The following is a 16,648-nucleotide window of genomic DNA, read 5'->3' as shown; positions in this document are numbered from 1 at the left end:
GTTTTATTTACAAATACTAAAAGTGGGCTGGAAGAGCTAAGTGGCCTCCTCTTGTTCGTAGCTTTTCTTATGCTCTTATAACCAAAAGCGGCACTGAAATTCAACTCTCGGGGTTGAAAAGTTGTGTACCAAGGAGTACACTAATCCACAAATACCATTTGAACTATCAACAGCTTTGTAGACTATGTTTCAGATTGAATGGCAGCACTAGGATACAGTGCACTAGGATACAGATGTTCAAATTTAGGTTTAAATGAAACATCTTAACACCAGCAGATGTCAATCCTACAGAGTCGAACATGGCCTTTGTGTGGGCTGTGGCATACAAGCAGTGTCTGGTACCTGTATGACCGGTGGGTAGAAGGGCTGTTTGAAGAGTAGCCAAACTCCAGGGTGTAGTGTGACCGCTCTGTGGCGGGGGATGGAGGGGGGTTCAGGATCTAAGGAAAGAAGAACATGTGGATATAACTCAAACGAAAGACAACGGGTTCTTTGAATCGTCCTTCATTTACACTATTAGAATTTCAAAATGATACTCAATGTTAGTTGCAATGTACTCTGCATGACGTTCAGCTTCAACATACAAAGTAGGCCAGTATTTATCACATGGGGTAGGCTTTTAGGCATGTAGACAAGTTACATAGATCAATATGCTACGCTCAGCTATGTAGGTACCCAGCAATGGAGCTAAAAAAACCCAATGTCGCTTAGAACTACTAGTTGAGAGATAATTTTAAAACAAAAGTCTAGACAAAGGTCGCAAAAAGGTGGCAGCCAAATTTAATATAATACATTTATTTTAGTACTTATAAGAAACATCTTTCTATAATGCACTACGGTTGATGGTGCAGTTAACTACTATGATCTCAGGGACGGAGCAGGAGCTGCAAATCATAGGAATAACGGTACTGGCTGCACTTTTCACTTGCCACTGCTCCCTTGCTCCACAGTCTGTGCTCGTGCTCCCCTCGGTCCACGCCGAGTTTACTTTCCGCACATTCCGACCCGCAAGAGGCGGCGGAAGAATGACTCACCGGGGGGAAGTAAGTGCCTTTGGTGCTGGAGGAGCTGCTTGATGAGGCCCCAGTCACATGGGCTCGGTCATAAGGGGGACCACTGCTGCCCCCCATAATGCTGAGAGAGCTCATCACGGACTTCCCCCTTGACATTCCTGAAACAAGACCAAGACAAATCCACATCAACAGTCCATAAAGTGGGCTGGATACAAGGCCATAACTCCTTCAGATCTTCATCTTTCTATAAACAGAATTCACTCACAGCCTTGCAACATTACCAAAACCTTTTGTCACCCATTGTCTTCTCTGAACACTGAATGAACAATTCCTATTTTAACTCATGTTAAATTGCAAGAAGAGAAAAGTATGGATCATGAAGCACCCCCCTATCACTTGCTGGTCAGGCCCTCTTTGAACCAGACAAACTGGCCATAAAAAATTACACGTTTCTAATACGAAATAATTTAATTCGATTCAAATTACATAAATTTGGTATATTTAACAATTGTCATAGTCAGGGCTAACTTATAAACCAAATTCCTCCATTAAAGTAAACATCACAGTTGAATTGTTCCTATAATTTATATGGCAATAAGAGACCAAGATGTGCAATGACATGCCTATAACCTCTTCAGATTTAAATTGTTTTAAAGAATCTACACTCGTGAAACATTCTCCTTGCATCTCGTGAGAGGCACAGAACAACATTTAGACCTACCTGGCAATGATCCAGACAGGGAATTAGGGTGTGGCACATATCCCAGGGGCACAGAGGAGGCTCCATGGACGACAAAGTCATTGGTCATTGTTTCTCCATCATCCTTCATGTGGGGGCATAGCACCCGCTGGCAAACAAAATACATTGCTCCCACGACGAACAGTGCGAGGATCACTCCAATGATGGAGCCGATGGTGTTTGTGGGCTGAGGGGATGGCTCCTCTGTAGGGTCTAAAAGAAGAAATGGACTATCACAAGAGGTTCCCAGCCCCCGGAAGCACTAAACCTTTCACTACTACCATTATTAAAACTGTGCTCAAGCAATGTTGCTACTTTCTACCAATGCCTCTGAGTGAACAGTTTTAGTTCACAGTCAAAAGGGCTGCAGAAACCTGTACAGAATGCTTTGAATCTTCAGTCCAAATCAGCAAGGTAGGACAACCAGGGATCCAAAACAATCCTGAGCAGCGGTCATCAACTGGCTTGCTGAAGACCTTACTCAGAACTATAATTTATAAAATTATAGGAGTACAGCCATCCTATATTCCTTTTGTAATATGCACAACAGCTGAATAGCACATGGTCCTATATCATATTTTACTAATCATATAGATGCACATGCCCTGGTTTTCCAACGTCAACAACCAAACACAAACTAATCTGCATTTAAGTGTGAGAAGGTAGGTTATACTGTATATAGTTCAAAACAGATCCTTTGGTACTCTTTTACAAGCAGTCATTGTTCATTTACACAAGAACAAGTTTGTATGCAGATGTATCCAAGGTGCTCAGAATAAGTTCAGTCCTAATACACACTATGTGATACCCACACACGCTCTGCGAGCTTGAACACAGTGGCACCTTTGTAAATATAATTAAGTTTGTGTTTTTAGATTACAATGCACACCCTTTTGTAGACTATTTCCACGCACCATGTTCAAACACTACTTACAACAGCCAAGCTCGTCTGAATTATCTGTGCAGTCGGTGTTGTGGTCACACTTCTTGTGTTTTCCAATGCATTGTCCATTAGAGCACATGAACTGATCAACTGGGCAAAGCACTGTAGAAAAAATATAGGTGTTAAGACAAGTAGGTAGCTGCATCAGCATTCATAGGCTGCAAAGGAACAGGTAAAGGTTTATTTCATGCTGAAAAGAGAAGAAACGCAATGTTTCAGCTGTGGAGCCTTCTTACCTGTAGATATACATCAACCCTGCCTTAAACATTTCCCTTCACACTTTTCTGGCATAAGTGTTAAATGTCAACTGGTACTTAGAATATATATTCACAGAGAGAAAGTGAAAAGAAGGGGAACAAGATGGCTGTGTGAGGGGAAGCAAGAGTACAGAGGGGGCTAATTCAACACTGTGGCAGTGTGCTGCTAGATGTTTTGGCTGTTATTACTGTTACTGTAATTCAGTCCTCAATAGGCTTGAGAAATAGCCTGGAATATGGTCAGGAATAAATTGTATCGCTCTGTAAGGAAACCCAAAGAACACTTAAAACTCTCACGACGCAAATGGATGTTGTAATGAAAGAAAAAGAAATGAGATAAATTATTTTTGACATTCAGTTCAGCAGTACGTGCGACAATCTAATCTTCTCAGGAATACCCAAAAAACCCATCAGATGATCAAGAAAAAATTAGAGTTCATCCACAAACAACACCAATTGCCCCAGACCTATTATTGCCAAGTTTGAAAATTATAAACAAAACTCGTTAAAAGTAAGGGAGAGGAACTGGTAGGAACAGACTATGGCCTTAATGACCAATTTCCTCATGAAATACAAGAGAGATGCAAAAAAATGTTCCAAATTAGAAGAAAATGGCTGGAAAGAGAGAAGTACGGAGTTATCATGGTGGATAAACTATGTGGATGGGCGGCTTTACTGTGACAGAGAAGTCACCCCTTGGTTAGCATAAATTCTGCTGAACAAGACAGGAAGAAGCAATGCTTAATGCAATAAAAAGAGAAAAAATATACTGCACTCTATAGCACAAACTCTTTAACCTAAATTACCATATACCTTGGTCCAAACCCTGTTCCTGTTGCTTGCCTGTTGTGTCCTGCATATTTTTCAGTGTTTTGTCTTCATTCATGTATTTAACAATAATGGGGATTTGTTTGTAGTTGTGGTCAATGTTCTTATATGCGATATGTTTATAGTTGTAAGACTTTTTATAATATGGAAGGAGGAACACTATTAAGAGAGGAAATGGATATTAAGTGGGGTTGGATGTTTTTGACTAGAATAACTTTAGATTTTTTTAAATGTTAAAACTGAGTTGAGAATACTGATTCTAAAAATGGTAAATATCGGCCATCTTCATACAAGCACAATCGCATGCACACATAAATGTAAACTTATTTAAAAAAAATCAAATCTTAATAAAGTAACCATGCAATCACTTATATTTGTAACCTGGAACATCCATGGTATTGGTTCAAATGTAAAAAGGGTTAAGATTTTCACTCCATTAATTTTCAGACTGACATGTCTAATACAAGAAACTAATTTAGTAAAACTGGAGCACCAAATACTAAAATCCTCACAATTCAATCAAACATTTTCAGCAGCTTACAATTCCAAGCAAAGAGGCCTCTCCATTTTGATAAAATAATACCACTAACTACCATTACTGACCCCAAAGGTCCCTACATCATAATTAGTGCCTCCATTAACAACATCACAATTGCAAACAGTTGGAGCTAAAAAAATGACCCCTCATTTTTCATACATTTTTCTAATCATTAACCGAGCTTTCACATTCAATAATTATAATAGGAGGCAATTTTAATGCTGTTATCAATCTGGCATTGGACAGATCAAGTACCTCAGGTAACTCAAGAAATTGGCTCTCCACTAATACACTAAAACAGCACATGAATTACTTTGGTCTTGGCTACAGTTGGCTATTGAGGAACCCAACATCAAGAGAATATTCTACTTCTCACCCCCGATCAGTCATTTTCCCCGTATTGACTTTTTCTCACCGGTAATTCAATTATATCCAAAATTTCGGATACAAATCATGCCCCAGTGTCATACAAGTTAAATAGTAAACAATCTAAACAACCCACTACTAGATGTTGATTTAATACATCACTGCTAAAAGATGAAGACTTCAATACATTTTTAAAAAAGTGGGCACCCTTCATGAAAATGATACTCCAGAAATTTAACCTATTTTACTTTGGGGAAACCGGCAAAGTTGTACGGAGGGCAAAATTATATCATATTCAGCTCATAAAAAACCAAAAACTTGTAAACAATTTGGAAGAAAAAAATCAAAGAATTGATAATCCAACTGAACAAATTCAAAATGAATTAAGGAAAGCTAAACTTAATTTAAATATTGTAAATAACAGAATTCCAACTACAGAGGCTCAGATAGGATCATTTTGAACATAATAAATCAGGAAAGTATTTGGCAGACCAGTTAAAACGAAGAAAAATCAATCATTGCCATAAGGGACTCAGCAGGGAATACCATGCAAACATCACAAGACATAACACTTTCTGTACAGCACATTATACACTTCAGACCATGAACCGAATCAAACAGATTCCCTGCTGAATTCTGTAGACATTTTTGACAATTTCACCATTTTGCCAGAATGACTCGTGAAATAAAACTTAAAAAAACGATCAGAAATTAATACAGCTATTATCTCAGTACTCCTTAAACCTGATAAAGAACCAACCCAACTTTCTAGTTATTGCCCTCTATCGCTTATTAATACTGATGTCAAAATTATTAGTAAAGAATTAGCCACCCAAATTGAATGTCACACCAGTCATAATCCATTCAGACCAAACTGGGTTTATTAAAGGAAGACACTCTTAAAGCAATATGCATAGACTGATTTAACGTATTAAGAAACAACAAAATGAAAACAATTACTGCCTCATTAGATACAGAAAAGGCTTTTGACAAAGTAAATTGGAAATTCCTACTGACAACTTTAGAGTTGACTCACCTCTCTACAGGAAGCCATCAAGCTCATAAACACATTTTCTGAAATATCTAATTACTCTATTAAAAAAATCTACGATTTTGACAACTGGAATGCTGCAGCTCAAAACCATCTCTTTCTCTAACCTAAGGTATTTAGGCATCAACATTTCCCCCAAGCCATCAGACTTGTTTCAACTAACTTTTGACCCACTGCTAAAAAATACAAGATGGGCTAGTCTGCTGGATGAACTTGTCTCTTTCTATAATTGGCAGAATAGCATCTGTTAAAATGATAATCCTACCTAAAATTAATGTTGACAATGATTCCAATTCAACCCACCTTTACATGGTTCCATTCATTGATTCAATAAGTAAGTTTTACCCGAAAAACAAAAACCCTAGGATTAAACTAACCACTTTACAGAAAAAGTAAACTCAAGGAGGATTGAAAGCACTTTTTTACAATTAGTATTTGGCAAACCACCAACTACAATACATAATAAATGGCTCTGACCTAACCAACAAGATAACCAAGGAACTTTCACTCTCCAAATTGTCATTTCTTAACATCATTAAAAACACATCACAATTGTTTTAAGAACACTAATTTCAACAACCCTGCCAGCTTGGTGGAAAATCAATAAAATTACAAAGTCCACACTGACAAATTCAGATACATGCTCACACTGTGCACAAGACACTGCAGATAACTGTAACAATGTTTTAGGCAGACAGTCATTGATAGAATGTCCCTCCTTGTGAGCCGCAGCATTCCTCTGTCTGCATCTTTGTTCACTTGGAGATCTCCCAGTAATTAATCCACCAATTCAGAACCCCCAATCATATATACATACAAATTTTATGTGTAATACGTAAACTGTACTAAATGTAACCATAAAGTTTCCTGTTCATACCTCACATTTACACTCTGTCCGGTCTCATCCTGCCCAGTCTGTTAAGCTTTTTTTTCTTGCTATTCTTGCCAAATTTGCATTGTCAAAATAAGTTGATATTAGACTTCTTAACTTCTTCTGTATTGGATCAATGCCTGCCCACAGATGGGATAGCAAAGCTGTTATGAGGAATTATGCCGAGGGCTTTGAGGGTGGATATGAGAAGGAGAACAGGAGCATGACTGGAGAAGTAGAGTCCGTCTAGGGCACAGAAGCTATCCAACTCAGAGGGAGGTCTGATCTTAGTGCTGGGCTCTCCCCCCCCGTTCTGTGACAGCCCACAAGGATGAAGGGAGGAAACTGGAGGCAGTTAATCCACAGAATGGGAAATGCCCTATTGGGTGGCTCTGGGATTCAGAGAAATTAGGCTCATGATCCAAAAGAGAACTGCAGCATTCTCAAAGCCGGCAGGTACCCTGTGGTCCAGTGAACCCCTCTCTAGCCCAGTGTCTGGCCAAGGGCTGTTGTCGTATGGACTCTTGCTATTATTCTCTGGAGGTGTGCACTGCAGATGCTTTCATCGTATACCAGACCTTCTCTGTACCACCTATGGACCCAGCCAGCCTTGGGTTGCTGGGAACAACCTTACACCCCAGTTATCTGTATCTCAAGTTGGGCCATCTTCAAGTCGCCCGTGACTGGGGGTGAGACCCATGTCTTTGTGGTAGGGTCGATCTACCTGGCTTAGGTGGAGATCCTGGCCAGACACAATAGCCTCACCTATAGAGTCATCACCAGAAAACTCCAAACAGACAGCTATCTGGATGGTGCTCTTTGAGTGCTGCCCGAATCTTCTAGACTAAGCCCACACTTCCGCTCTGCACATTCATATCAAGCAATCTCTGCTGGCACTATCACCACAACCAGAGCTCGCAGTTCCTGGACTGCACCTCCCAGAAACACCTGGCATTGAGATCATGTGCTTCATGAAGGTGAGCCTGCCCTCAGAGAAGCTCTGTACAGACGGCTGCTTCAAGATTCCAGAAAATAAGACCCTGAATGCGGACAGATCATTTGCCCAGAAAAGGTGACCGGCCCGTCCCACAAAGGGAGGAGATGAGCATCTGACCTCTGGTCAGCGACAAGGTTTGTTAATGTGTTTACGTGAAAGAACATTATACGGTTTTTGTAAAAATAAGTAAAATGTACAGAAAAACTATTAGTTTTAACAATCCAAATCATAATTTGATCACAGCTACAATTGTGTCTCCTAGTGCCAATGTCCAGGCACTCTCCTAAGCCTGCTGAATTAATCCATCTCTGGAGGCAGTTCAGTACCTTCGCATTTGTTCTCATCGGACTTGTCCTGGCAGTTGATCTCTCCATTGCAGCGCATGATGATATCGACGCACTGCCGGCTATCGCACTGGAACTGTGTGTCTGAGCAGACGGGGCAGTCCTCCTCATCGCTGCCATCATCGCACTCCGGGTAGCCATCACAGCGCCAAGCCTGGGGGATACAGTCCACGTCCCCCGAAGAGCAAGAGAACTGCTCCGGAGAGCAGGTTGGAGGCTCTGAACGAGAAAATTTCCTGTCACAACCCTTTGAAATTCCCTTACACAATTCCCAATGATATTAAGATGCATGATTTTTAAAGTTCTCTTTTAATTCTCCAACCCGAGCTTGTTCTTAGAAGGAAAAATTGTTACAAAGAAAGTTGAAAACAATATCCAAAGAAATAAACGTTACCAGTGCTTGTACTCACTGTTAAGATGTTAAAGCTATACAAATGCTCTAGGAATAAGTTCTAGTATTGAAGCCTCCCCGATATAACTTCAATATAGAAGTTTTCCATCATTTCAGGAATTTTAGGCAATTACATAAAGCCCATAAATCCACAAACTACACGACTCTTTTTAATAATTTTTTTTACAATTTATTAGGGTCACATATAAAAGGTCACCAGTGCCAGTAGTGAACATTTTAGAGAGGAAAAAACACAAACCCCTGCTTCTACCCACTAACACCCCGAATCAAATCAGTCGGGCTGAAATATTTTACCTCCACAGGAGAGTTCGTCTGGCAGCAGTACCAGATGAACAGGGCAAGAACACCGTGTGGTACCATCACCTTTCACAATGCAGATATGTGAGCAGCCACCATTCTCCAAAGTACAAGGATGCTTCCCTAAAATGAAAAAACGTTAACTCAAATCACTGCTCCCGGAACTTAAAGGAAACTGGAAAGCTCTGAAACTTGGCTCTGAAAGTAAAGCTCAGTCACTCATCTCAGCAAAGACAACCAATTTTGAAAACCACAGACTTCATGGCTGCTAAAAAATTGAATAAGCATAAAATAATGTACCAAATGACCTATCCCTCGAAAGATTATGGTCAAACTGGATTTTCTTTTCAGGGCACAGAATAACTATTTTCTCAAGAGGCAGAGCAAAGTGACCATTTCAGCATCCTCAGATGTACGGTAGTGTAGCACAGGCAGGTCTCTGGTCACCCATCCTTAGGAAGCTTGCCACCTCCCCTGGTGTGCAGGTGCTTACTGTATTCCCTCATGTCCAGCTCGCTGACTGCATGGATGTCACTCAGAGAGGCAATGCGAGCCTGGATCTTGGTGCGGCCTTCTCGGGTGACCTTGTCAATCCTCTCTATCATCTGCTGCTGCCGGTCGATCCAGTAGAGGTGGTTTCCAAAGACTGTCAAGCCTACGGGCTGCAGGATATTCGAGTCCTCAATCACAATCCGATCAGCACCTGGAAGCATCAAACAAAAGGACAGAAAAACTGTAAGGGCTGAACATCTGATGAGCATTTATATGGATAGTTTTCTAAATGGCAGTTTCACTCTAACTTAGTAAATACAGCTGCATACTCCCCATTGATTTATTACAGTATTTAATACGAATGCAAACATCAATGTATATGTGGGCTGATTAGTTTTAGAGAAAGTAAAAAAAATCATCATTGAAGTTCTTCGTATATTTGCCCGCTGCTAAAAGTTTCTCCGGCACAAAATGTCAAATGAAATGGGAGTAAAACCTCAAGGAAATAAAATTGATCAGCAAATTAAAAGTAGATTCTCAGCTATATTTTGTATTGTGGGAAAAAAACAGGTATTGAATATCTTTAAAATAATTAGTACAGATCAGTAGTACAGTGTAGTACACTTTATTAAGTTTCCAAATAAAGTGCGTTTTCTCTTTTATACAAAGTACTGTTTCTTAGTTGTAGAAAATGGTGGAAGCATATGGCATCTGTTACCATACACTGGGCAAACTCGTAATCACAGGGTGTGAGTTTATCACCAGTGAAGGCAGACAGACCCAAATGAAACAGCTTTCCTGAACTAAAAGTGTTCTCCATGTCAAGCAACGACATGCCACATCCTCCCTGCTGCTATTTACAGTGCTGCGGAACATAAACATATGCCGTATTTAAAAGAGGCTAATGACAGCCGCTCACATCACAGACTTCAATCTAATTTTAGCTGAAATGGGATCATGAGCCAATATCCTGTGGTTAATTGGGAAACTACTTTATTTGTGGTCCAATGCATTACCACATGAACTGCTCTGATCTGTATGGATTCTGAGTTCTAATAGTTTAAGCGCTCTGTTTGTTTTACACAGAAGGCCCCCTGCTCCTATTGAGATGGTTAGAATTCCTTTCAGAGTAAGTAGAGCACTGGAGAACCACTAGAATATGCTGAAGAGGTTTCTAGCAAGACATAAATGGAGCTGGTTTATTGGGTGTACTTCAAAACCCATGCCTTTTATAGACTAATGCATTCTCTTTTTTTCATGATGTCTTGAATTTCCTGCATTTCTCAATTAAATACTGAAAGTAATCTAAACACCCGTGTTCAGAATTTGTTTTTAGAGGAAAAAAACGTTCTATAGGAGAATGTATAGCAAATTTGTTTTGGGCAACTAATGTTTTGAGCATTTAAACCATTATACTAAACAATCTGGTTATCTGATACAGAAACACAATCTGGAGCAGTTTTGCTTTTCACTTTACACTGAGACAGTCAGAACTTTTCAAAGCTCAAACAAAATGTTCCTTGAAATTAAGAATTAAAAAAAATAAAGGGAAATGTTTTACTTAAGTCTCAGACATCAAGCAAGTACAATAGCATTACAAAACCATTTGCAGTCTTATTATACCATGCATACACTGGTTTATTACTATTACAGTTTTAGACTTAAATAATCAAAAACCACTAATGTATCTGTGTAAATATGAATGCAATATTCATAAGTCTAATTACGTATAGCAAAAGGTGATGTTATTTACTGACTAGAAAATGTCACCATCCATAAAAAACTGACCCAAGTAGTTAAATAATAAGTTTTACTTATTTATATAACATTAGCATAATTAGAATCATAATTAGAACAAGAGGGTCAAATGTATGTTTAGATATTCAGAAGGTTTAAGTATTAGACAATCAAACTCATGCACGGCCATTGAATTGAAAACCGATTTAACGAACAGAAAACAGTACAAATAAGGGGTGAATGCTCAAATTAGGGTGATGAGTACCACAGGGTTCTTTATTAAGATCACTGCTGAGATTAGATTGTATTAACTAGATTCTGGTATAGTCAAAAAGGAGGATTAACACTGGAGCTGAAGCATCAAAGGAAATTCAGTAAGATTTACACAATTCCAAAATACTTTGTGGGTAACAATTACTGTAGAGAAGTGCAGAGTTCCGTGCAGAGAGTATAAAAATTCTAATTGGGAAACATTCAACAAAGAATAAACCTATGAAAAGCCTAAGCCATTCATTTGTAGGGTGGGGAAGCAACAATAAAGGTAAAATGTTAGTATACATATTGTAAATATTATGCCTAAATGTCCAGCATGCTACCAAAACATCTTTAGAATACTGTGTGCAAATATGGTCACCAAACACCTTATTGGTGTTACATGATTTGATTTTTCTAATCCTCCACTGACAGTTTAAGCAAAATTAATCTTTTTAGTCCTGAAAGGAAGACCCGTGCTTCAGGCCCCCTTATTTAAGTATGGAAACTCCAAAAAAAGCATTATAAAAGTGAAACTATTGGATCTTATGGGGTTTGCGTCCTTTGAAATCCAAGTCCTAGAGTAATCCTTTAGTCAATCACTCTCAGTGCATGGAGTGTACTCTACAATGGCAGACAAATGAGTTAGCTTTATATAATCATGAAATTGACAGATAACCCGATTTGTCCTGATATGTATAGAATGTGCAACCAATTCAAACCACTGCTGAAAGAGTGATTGGAGTATACTTCAGAAAGACTTTAAATATAAAATGGTGCCTACTTGACACTTAAATTAGTAGGATGCAAAGCTGAATAAGTGGAAAAATAAGAAATTTCCAACTTGCAACTCGACGGTTAAGAAAATCCTCCACATCCATACCTTTATCACACTACATATAGACAAAGTATGGGAGACCACAAATGCGTGATTGAGTACTCAAGCAATCTGTTCAGAAAATCTAAAGCTCTACTTTCGTGCCCGATTCAGAATATTTCACTAACTCTGGGTTCAAGCCCTCAAACTTGCAAACAACTGACAGAGCCAACTAGAGTCCGGGAGGCTACAGACCAGAGACAATGTGCCTCATGACTGTTTTGCAGAACATTCAGAGATAGTTTCTGTATTAGAGTAAAATCCAAGTTCAGAACATGCACAGTTTTCTGAAGTTTCAGCATCAGACACTGCAAGGGAATTAATTACCAAGTAACTCCGTAGGGTTTCTTTGTTTTTGTTAAACATCGAACAACTTACCTAGAAACTTGCTTGGGCAGGTGGTTGGTCAAATTTTCCATGAAAAGCAGTACAAACAAAAACAAAAGCAGGGATATTGTTTTTGGTCATAGGACCACCTTAATTGTCTGGTCCAATGGTGCTCCTTTACCCTGAACAACCGTGCAGATCTCATGGACGTACCTGATAGGTCACTGCTCTCGATGCGGCGTAGGTCTGAGTCCACCCAGAACAGCTTGCCCAGTTCATTGTCTATGGCCAAGGCAACCGGCTTCCCTAGACCCGTGAAGAACAACACCTCCCTTTCAGTCCCATCCAAGGCTGCACGTTCAATTCTTGGGGACCTGTCTTGCAGGTTTGTGAAGTACATGTACCTGACAAAATCAAAAGCAAGAAACACTGTTCAGAAATTACAAGAAATCCACGGGTAAAGGTTTATTCCATGTTTATAAATGTCAATGTTAGAAAGGTTCCAAGGGGTATTACGTTTTAATATGTAACTGTCTAATTGGACTGCAGGGAATTTTAGACCTACAGCTTGACAAACTGAGTGAGAAATAACATTCTCAATAAGAAGAATCATTTACTACACAGATGTCAAAGGGAAAGAAAAGACATGCACCAGGATGGAGTTCATTTACAATTACACACTATGTAACAATGAATTTCAAACAACAGCTGCTGGAAAATTTGAGTTGAGTGAAATGAGCGGCTCAGTGTGGGCATATAAAAGACTACAGGCTTGGCTAGCAGAAACAAAAACCTACCCTCTTTCTGGGTTGACAACGATGGCCCTGGGCCTGTCTTGTTCGCCACGCAGAACCACGCCCACCCTCCGCCCATCCGTGCGGGTAACATTGATCACATTGGTGATCTCATTGGTCCAGTAGATGAAACGGCTATAAATGTCAATGCTTAAGTCGTGGGGCTGCATGCCAAGACCGTGACTGGTCACTGCGCTGGACACGACTGTCATACTCTGAGAAGAGAAAGAACCCATAAATTATATAGGACGACATTTCAGCTAAAAGCAAGTGAATGCATGAAGAAATGGCTTCAGACACTTTCATCAGAATGTTGAAGCACATGTAACATCTTGCAAGACTAAGTCACAAAGCTCACTAACTGGCTATACCTGGTTACCATCTTCCTGCGCTCTCCGAATGACATTCTGCTTGGAATCTATCCAGTAAAGATGTTTGTCCAGAGGATCATAATCGATGGCTCGCACGTTGCGTAGACTGTGGATGGGCAGGATAATGTCAGGACTCTGCTGTTCATCTATCACCATCCGATTGATAGCAGTTTTCTGGCTGAAGAGGAGGAATGATGTAGGGGCTAGAAGAACAATGGACAGAAACCGTGAGTGGCTTCTAAAGGAATGGAGTGCAGGCACCGCAAAAAATAAGGATGGCAACGAGATCTTGATGAGATGAAGCTGTATCGCTACAAAAAACAAAGACCTTCGGGGCATACAGAACCACAGAGACCAAAGTTAACCTCACCAATGTCAACATGCAACCAACAGAAAAACACATTACACTTATGTGATAAAACCATCTATTTGATTTATGAAAAGTACTTTTGCCTTTATTAATTCTTTTCATAGAGGGGCAGTATTTCACTTTCTTTAAAATGTATAGCCCACTACAAACTCAATAGTACACATACTTACAAACACATGCTATAAACTCCAGAAGAAGAGTCTCTAAATAATTTAAAATGTATTTTCACAGAGTCAAATATGGAGATGGATCTAGTTATGTTTAAACTCAGCTTCATTTTTTTCAACTCTTGCCAAGTTGGCAAAAACTGTAGAAACCACACTGGCTTATAAAGAAAAAAATGAAGTCTGTCTTCTCATTTAAATGAAAAACAGTCACTCTGTTCCTATTATATAAAAGTAGATATAAACAGCAGCATATTTACACAGTAAAATGAAAATATTTACTTAAAGTAGTCAATTAAATCTACATAGAAAAGCCAAGAAATACCCACATATTCAGGTAAAATAAATCTAGATAATTAAAAATGTTTACAGTCTTGCTGAACAAAATGGAAAAGATGTTAAAAAGCAAAGAAACCGAATGACTAAAACTAATCTAAAACATATAGTGGCTATTGTATTAAGACTTTTACCTAATCTGACTTGACAGTGCCCTTAAGTGAAGACTGATTCCTGCAGTACTATGAGAACAGAAAAATAGCGGCCAACATACTACACGCAACAAGATCACTGGACCTGCCACAACTTTGTGACCAATGGTAGAAAAAGGGTTTGAGCTGTCGAGACTGAGTTTGCTAAGCTCCTTATGAAACCCTCATGTGGTACATGTCCACAAAGGACTATGTCCAAACTACATCAGTCACGAGCTGTATAGTAACCCAGCACACAAAGATTTTCCAGTGCATAGAGTTCCACCATTTACAACCCTGCAGCACTAAGACAGCACCGGCATCATGCTTATATTGAAATGGTTTTGGAAAGCCTCTCGCACCACACAGGCAACAAGCACCAGCTCTCCATCAAAAGATAAGGGTCCTGGACTTGGGTGGCAGTCTCCGTGGGTCCATACACACAATAAGGCTAAGAAATGCTTGCTTTCAGTGGCTACTATATGGAGCAGTAGATGGAAAAGCATTAACAGCTATAAAGAGCTCGCTCACCGCTGCAGGTCTTGTTGTCAGAATTAAGAGAGTAGTGAGCCGGGCAGCCGCAGACAAAGCTACTGACTGGCACAGCCAGGCAGAGGTGGGAACAGTGCCCGTTGGTGGAGGCACAGGCATTCCAGCCGCCCTGCCGGGAGGAGTGAAACACCAGGATGTCCATGACATAGTCCAGGTGGCCCTGGATGATGGTGCGGTTCTGCCCACTGGTCTTGTTGGCTCTCTCAATGCTGCGCTGGCTCCAGTCAGTCCAGTAGATGTAGTCCTGGTACTGCGTCAGGCCGAACGGATGGGGCAGGTCGTCTGCAATGACCTCGCGCTCCTGGCCTGCACCATTTAAAAGACACAGAAAAGGACAGCACACGCAGAAAGAAAAAAAACACATTAGCCAGCTGGATGGCACATGGTCTATTTTAGGCACAAATGATATACTTAAGCCAATGCTATTTTTTAACTTTAAATTGCTACTTCTTGCAAACAGGGACATATTCTTAGAATTAGAGTAATAGTAGTATCATTTTTAGGCCTTTCATAGCTGGACTCAATCCTAGTTAAAATTACGCTGCAAAAATGCTTTACAGGAGAAATCTTATGCCACATTTAAGTGAAAAAAAGCTTTTTGTTTAAACGAGGCATTTAACAGTTTTAAAGGACACCAAATATCATGGCGCTGTGGGATTGAAACTAAATTTAAACATTATATCTTTTTTGTAACTAGATATCTTAATTACACACAGGCAACTTTTAGAGGCAAAGAACTACTTATGCAGCTGTATGACAAATTTGAAAGTCCTCAGTTATTTTGACATATTGCAGTAATAAGGAAAATACAGGAAAACACTGCAAAGTATGGAAGACATGATTGTGTGTTAGGTGGAGTTCAGTATCAAGTAAATTACTTGTGTATGGTTTGATATTGATTGGTTGGAAGAGACTCTTAAGAACTGCCTTGCTCTATATGGGTAGTTCACATTCTCAGTATATGTATTTAAATGACTAAATTTTTGTTTGGATTATCTCCAACTGTCCCTGAAGACTCCTGTGATAAAAAAAGTCTGAGAAAATATCAATGAGAATAAGAGAAAAACACTCACCAAGCATGTTGGAGGATTCAATGAGTGTGGTGTCCAGGTCAGTCCAGTAAAGTCTTCGTTCGGCATAGTCGATGGTCAGGCCATTGGCTCGTCCTACATTCGGCACAAGAGTGATGCGTCCAGTTCCATCCATCGCAGCTCGGTCAATTTTGGGTTTTCCACCCCACTCTGTCCAATACATAAAACTGGAAAGACAAAAGAAAGTCATTGCAAGACCACACACTAAAAAGACTACAAAGATAAAGGCCAACTCGCACAGGCCATTGGGAGCAGATGAGCTTGCTAGGAACCAATTACTTCAGCTTTTGGAGACTAGAAAAGAAATGCTGTTGACTCATATCACCTCAAGTTGTCAGTTGTTTAGATAACAAATGTCACTGATGTCATCCTGTTGGGCAATCAGGAGAGGATAAGAGGAATAATTTAGAAGTTAAAAAGTTTACAAATTTGTGAATATAGTTATTCAACTCAGATTTCCACAAAGAGCTAAACAATGTTTTTTTAATGTTTCCAATA

The 16,648-nt window shown here is 39.6% G+C and overlaps 1 protein-coding gene across 2 annotated transcripts in view; it reads right to left on the bottom strand.

Annotated features, from left to right (window-relative positions):
• Positions 1–16,648, bottom strand: part of lrp6 (low density lipoprotein receptor-related protein 6) — a 72,512-nt gene that overhangs the window by 5,726 nt on the left and 50,138 nt on the right. For both annotated transcript variants that reach the window (XM_088644725.1, XM_088644726.1), the window contains exons 11-22: positions 16,133–16,317; positions 15,039–15,365; positions 13,507–13,709; positions 13,139–13,350; positions 12,555–12,745; positions 9,150–9,359; positions 8,654–8,779; positions 7,930–8,166; positions 2,687–2,797; positions 1,735–1,965; positions 1,035–1,171; positions 343–440 (exon numbers count right to left, since the gene is read on the bottom strand). In XM_088644725.1, coding sequence (XP_088500851.1) covers positions 343–440; positions 1,035–1,171; positions 1,735–1,965; positions 2,687–2,797; positions 7,930–8,166; positions 8,654–8,779; positions 9,150–9,359; positions 12,555–12,745; positions 13,139–13,350; positions 13,507–13,709; positions 15,039–15,365; positions 16,133–16,317 — 2,268 coding nt within the window. The remainder of the gene's footprint in view (positions 1–342; positions 441–1,034; positions 1,172–1,734; positions 1,966–2,686; positions 2,798–7,929; positions 8,167–8,653; positions 8,780–9,149; positions 9,360–12,554; positions 12,746–13,138; positions 13,351–13,506; positions 13,710–15,038; positions 15,366–16,132; positions 16,318–16,648) is intronic.

This window comes from Lepisosteus platostomus, chromosome 9 (genome assembly GCF_059453375.1).
Source record: "Lepisosteus platostomus isolate fLepPlt1 chromosome 9, fLepPlt1.hap1, whole genome shotgun sequence".
In the NCBI taxonomy this organism is placed as follows: domain Eukaryota; kingdom Metazoa; phylum Chordata; class Actinopteri; order Semionotiformes; family Lepisosteidae; genus Lepisosteus; species Lepisosteus platostomus.
This window is presented reverse-complemented; position numbering and strand designations above follow the sequence as displayed.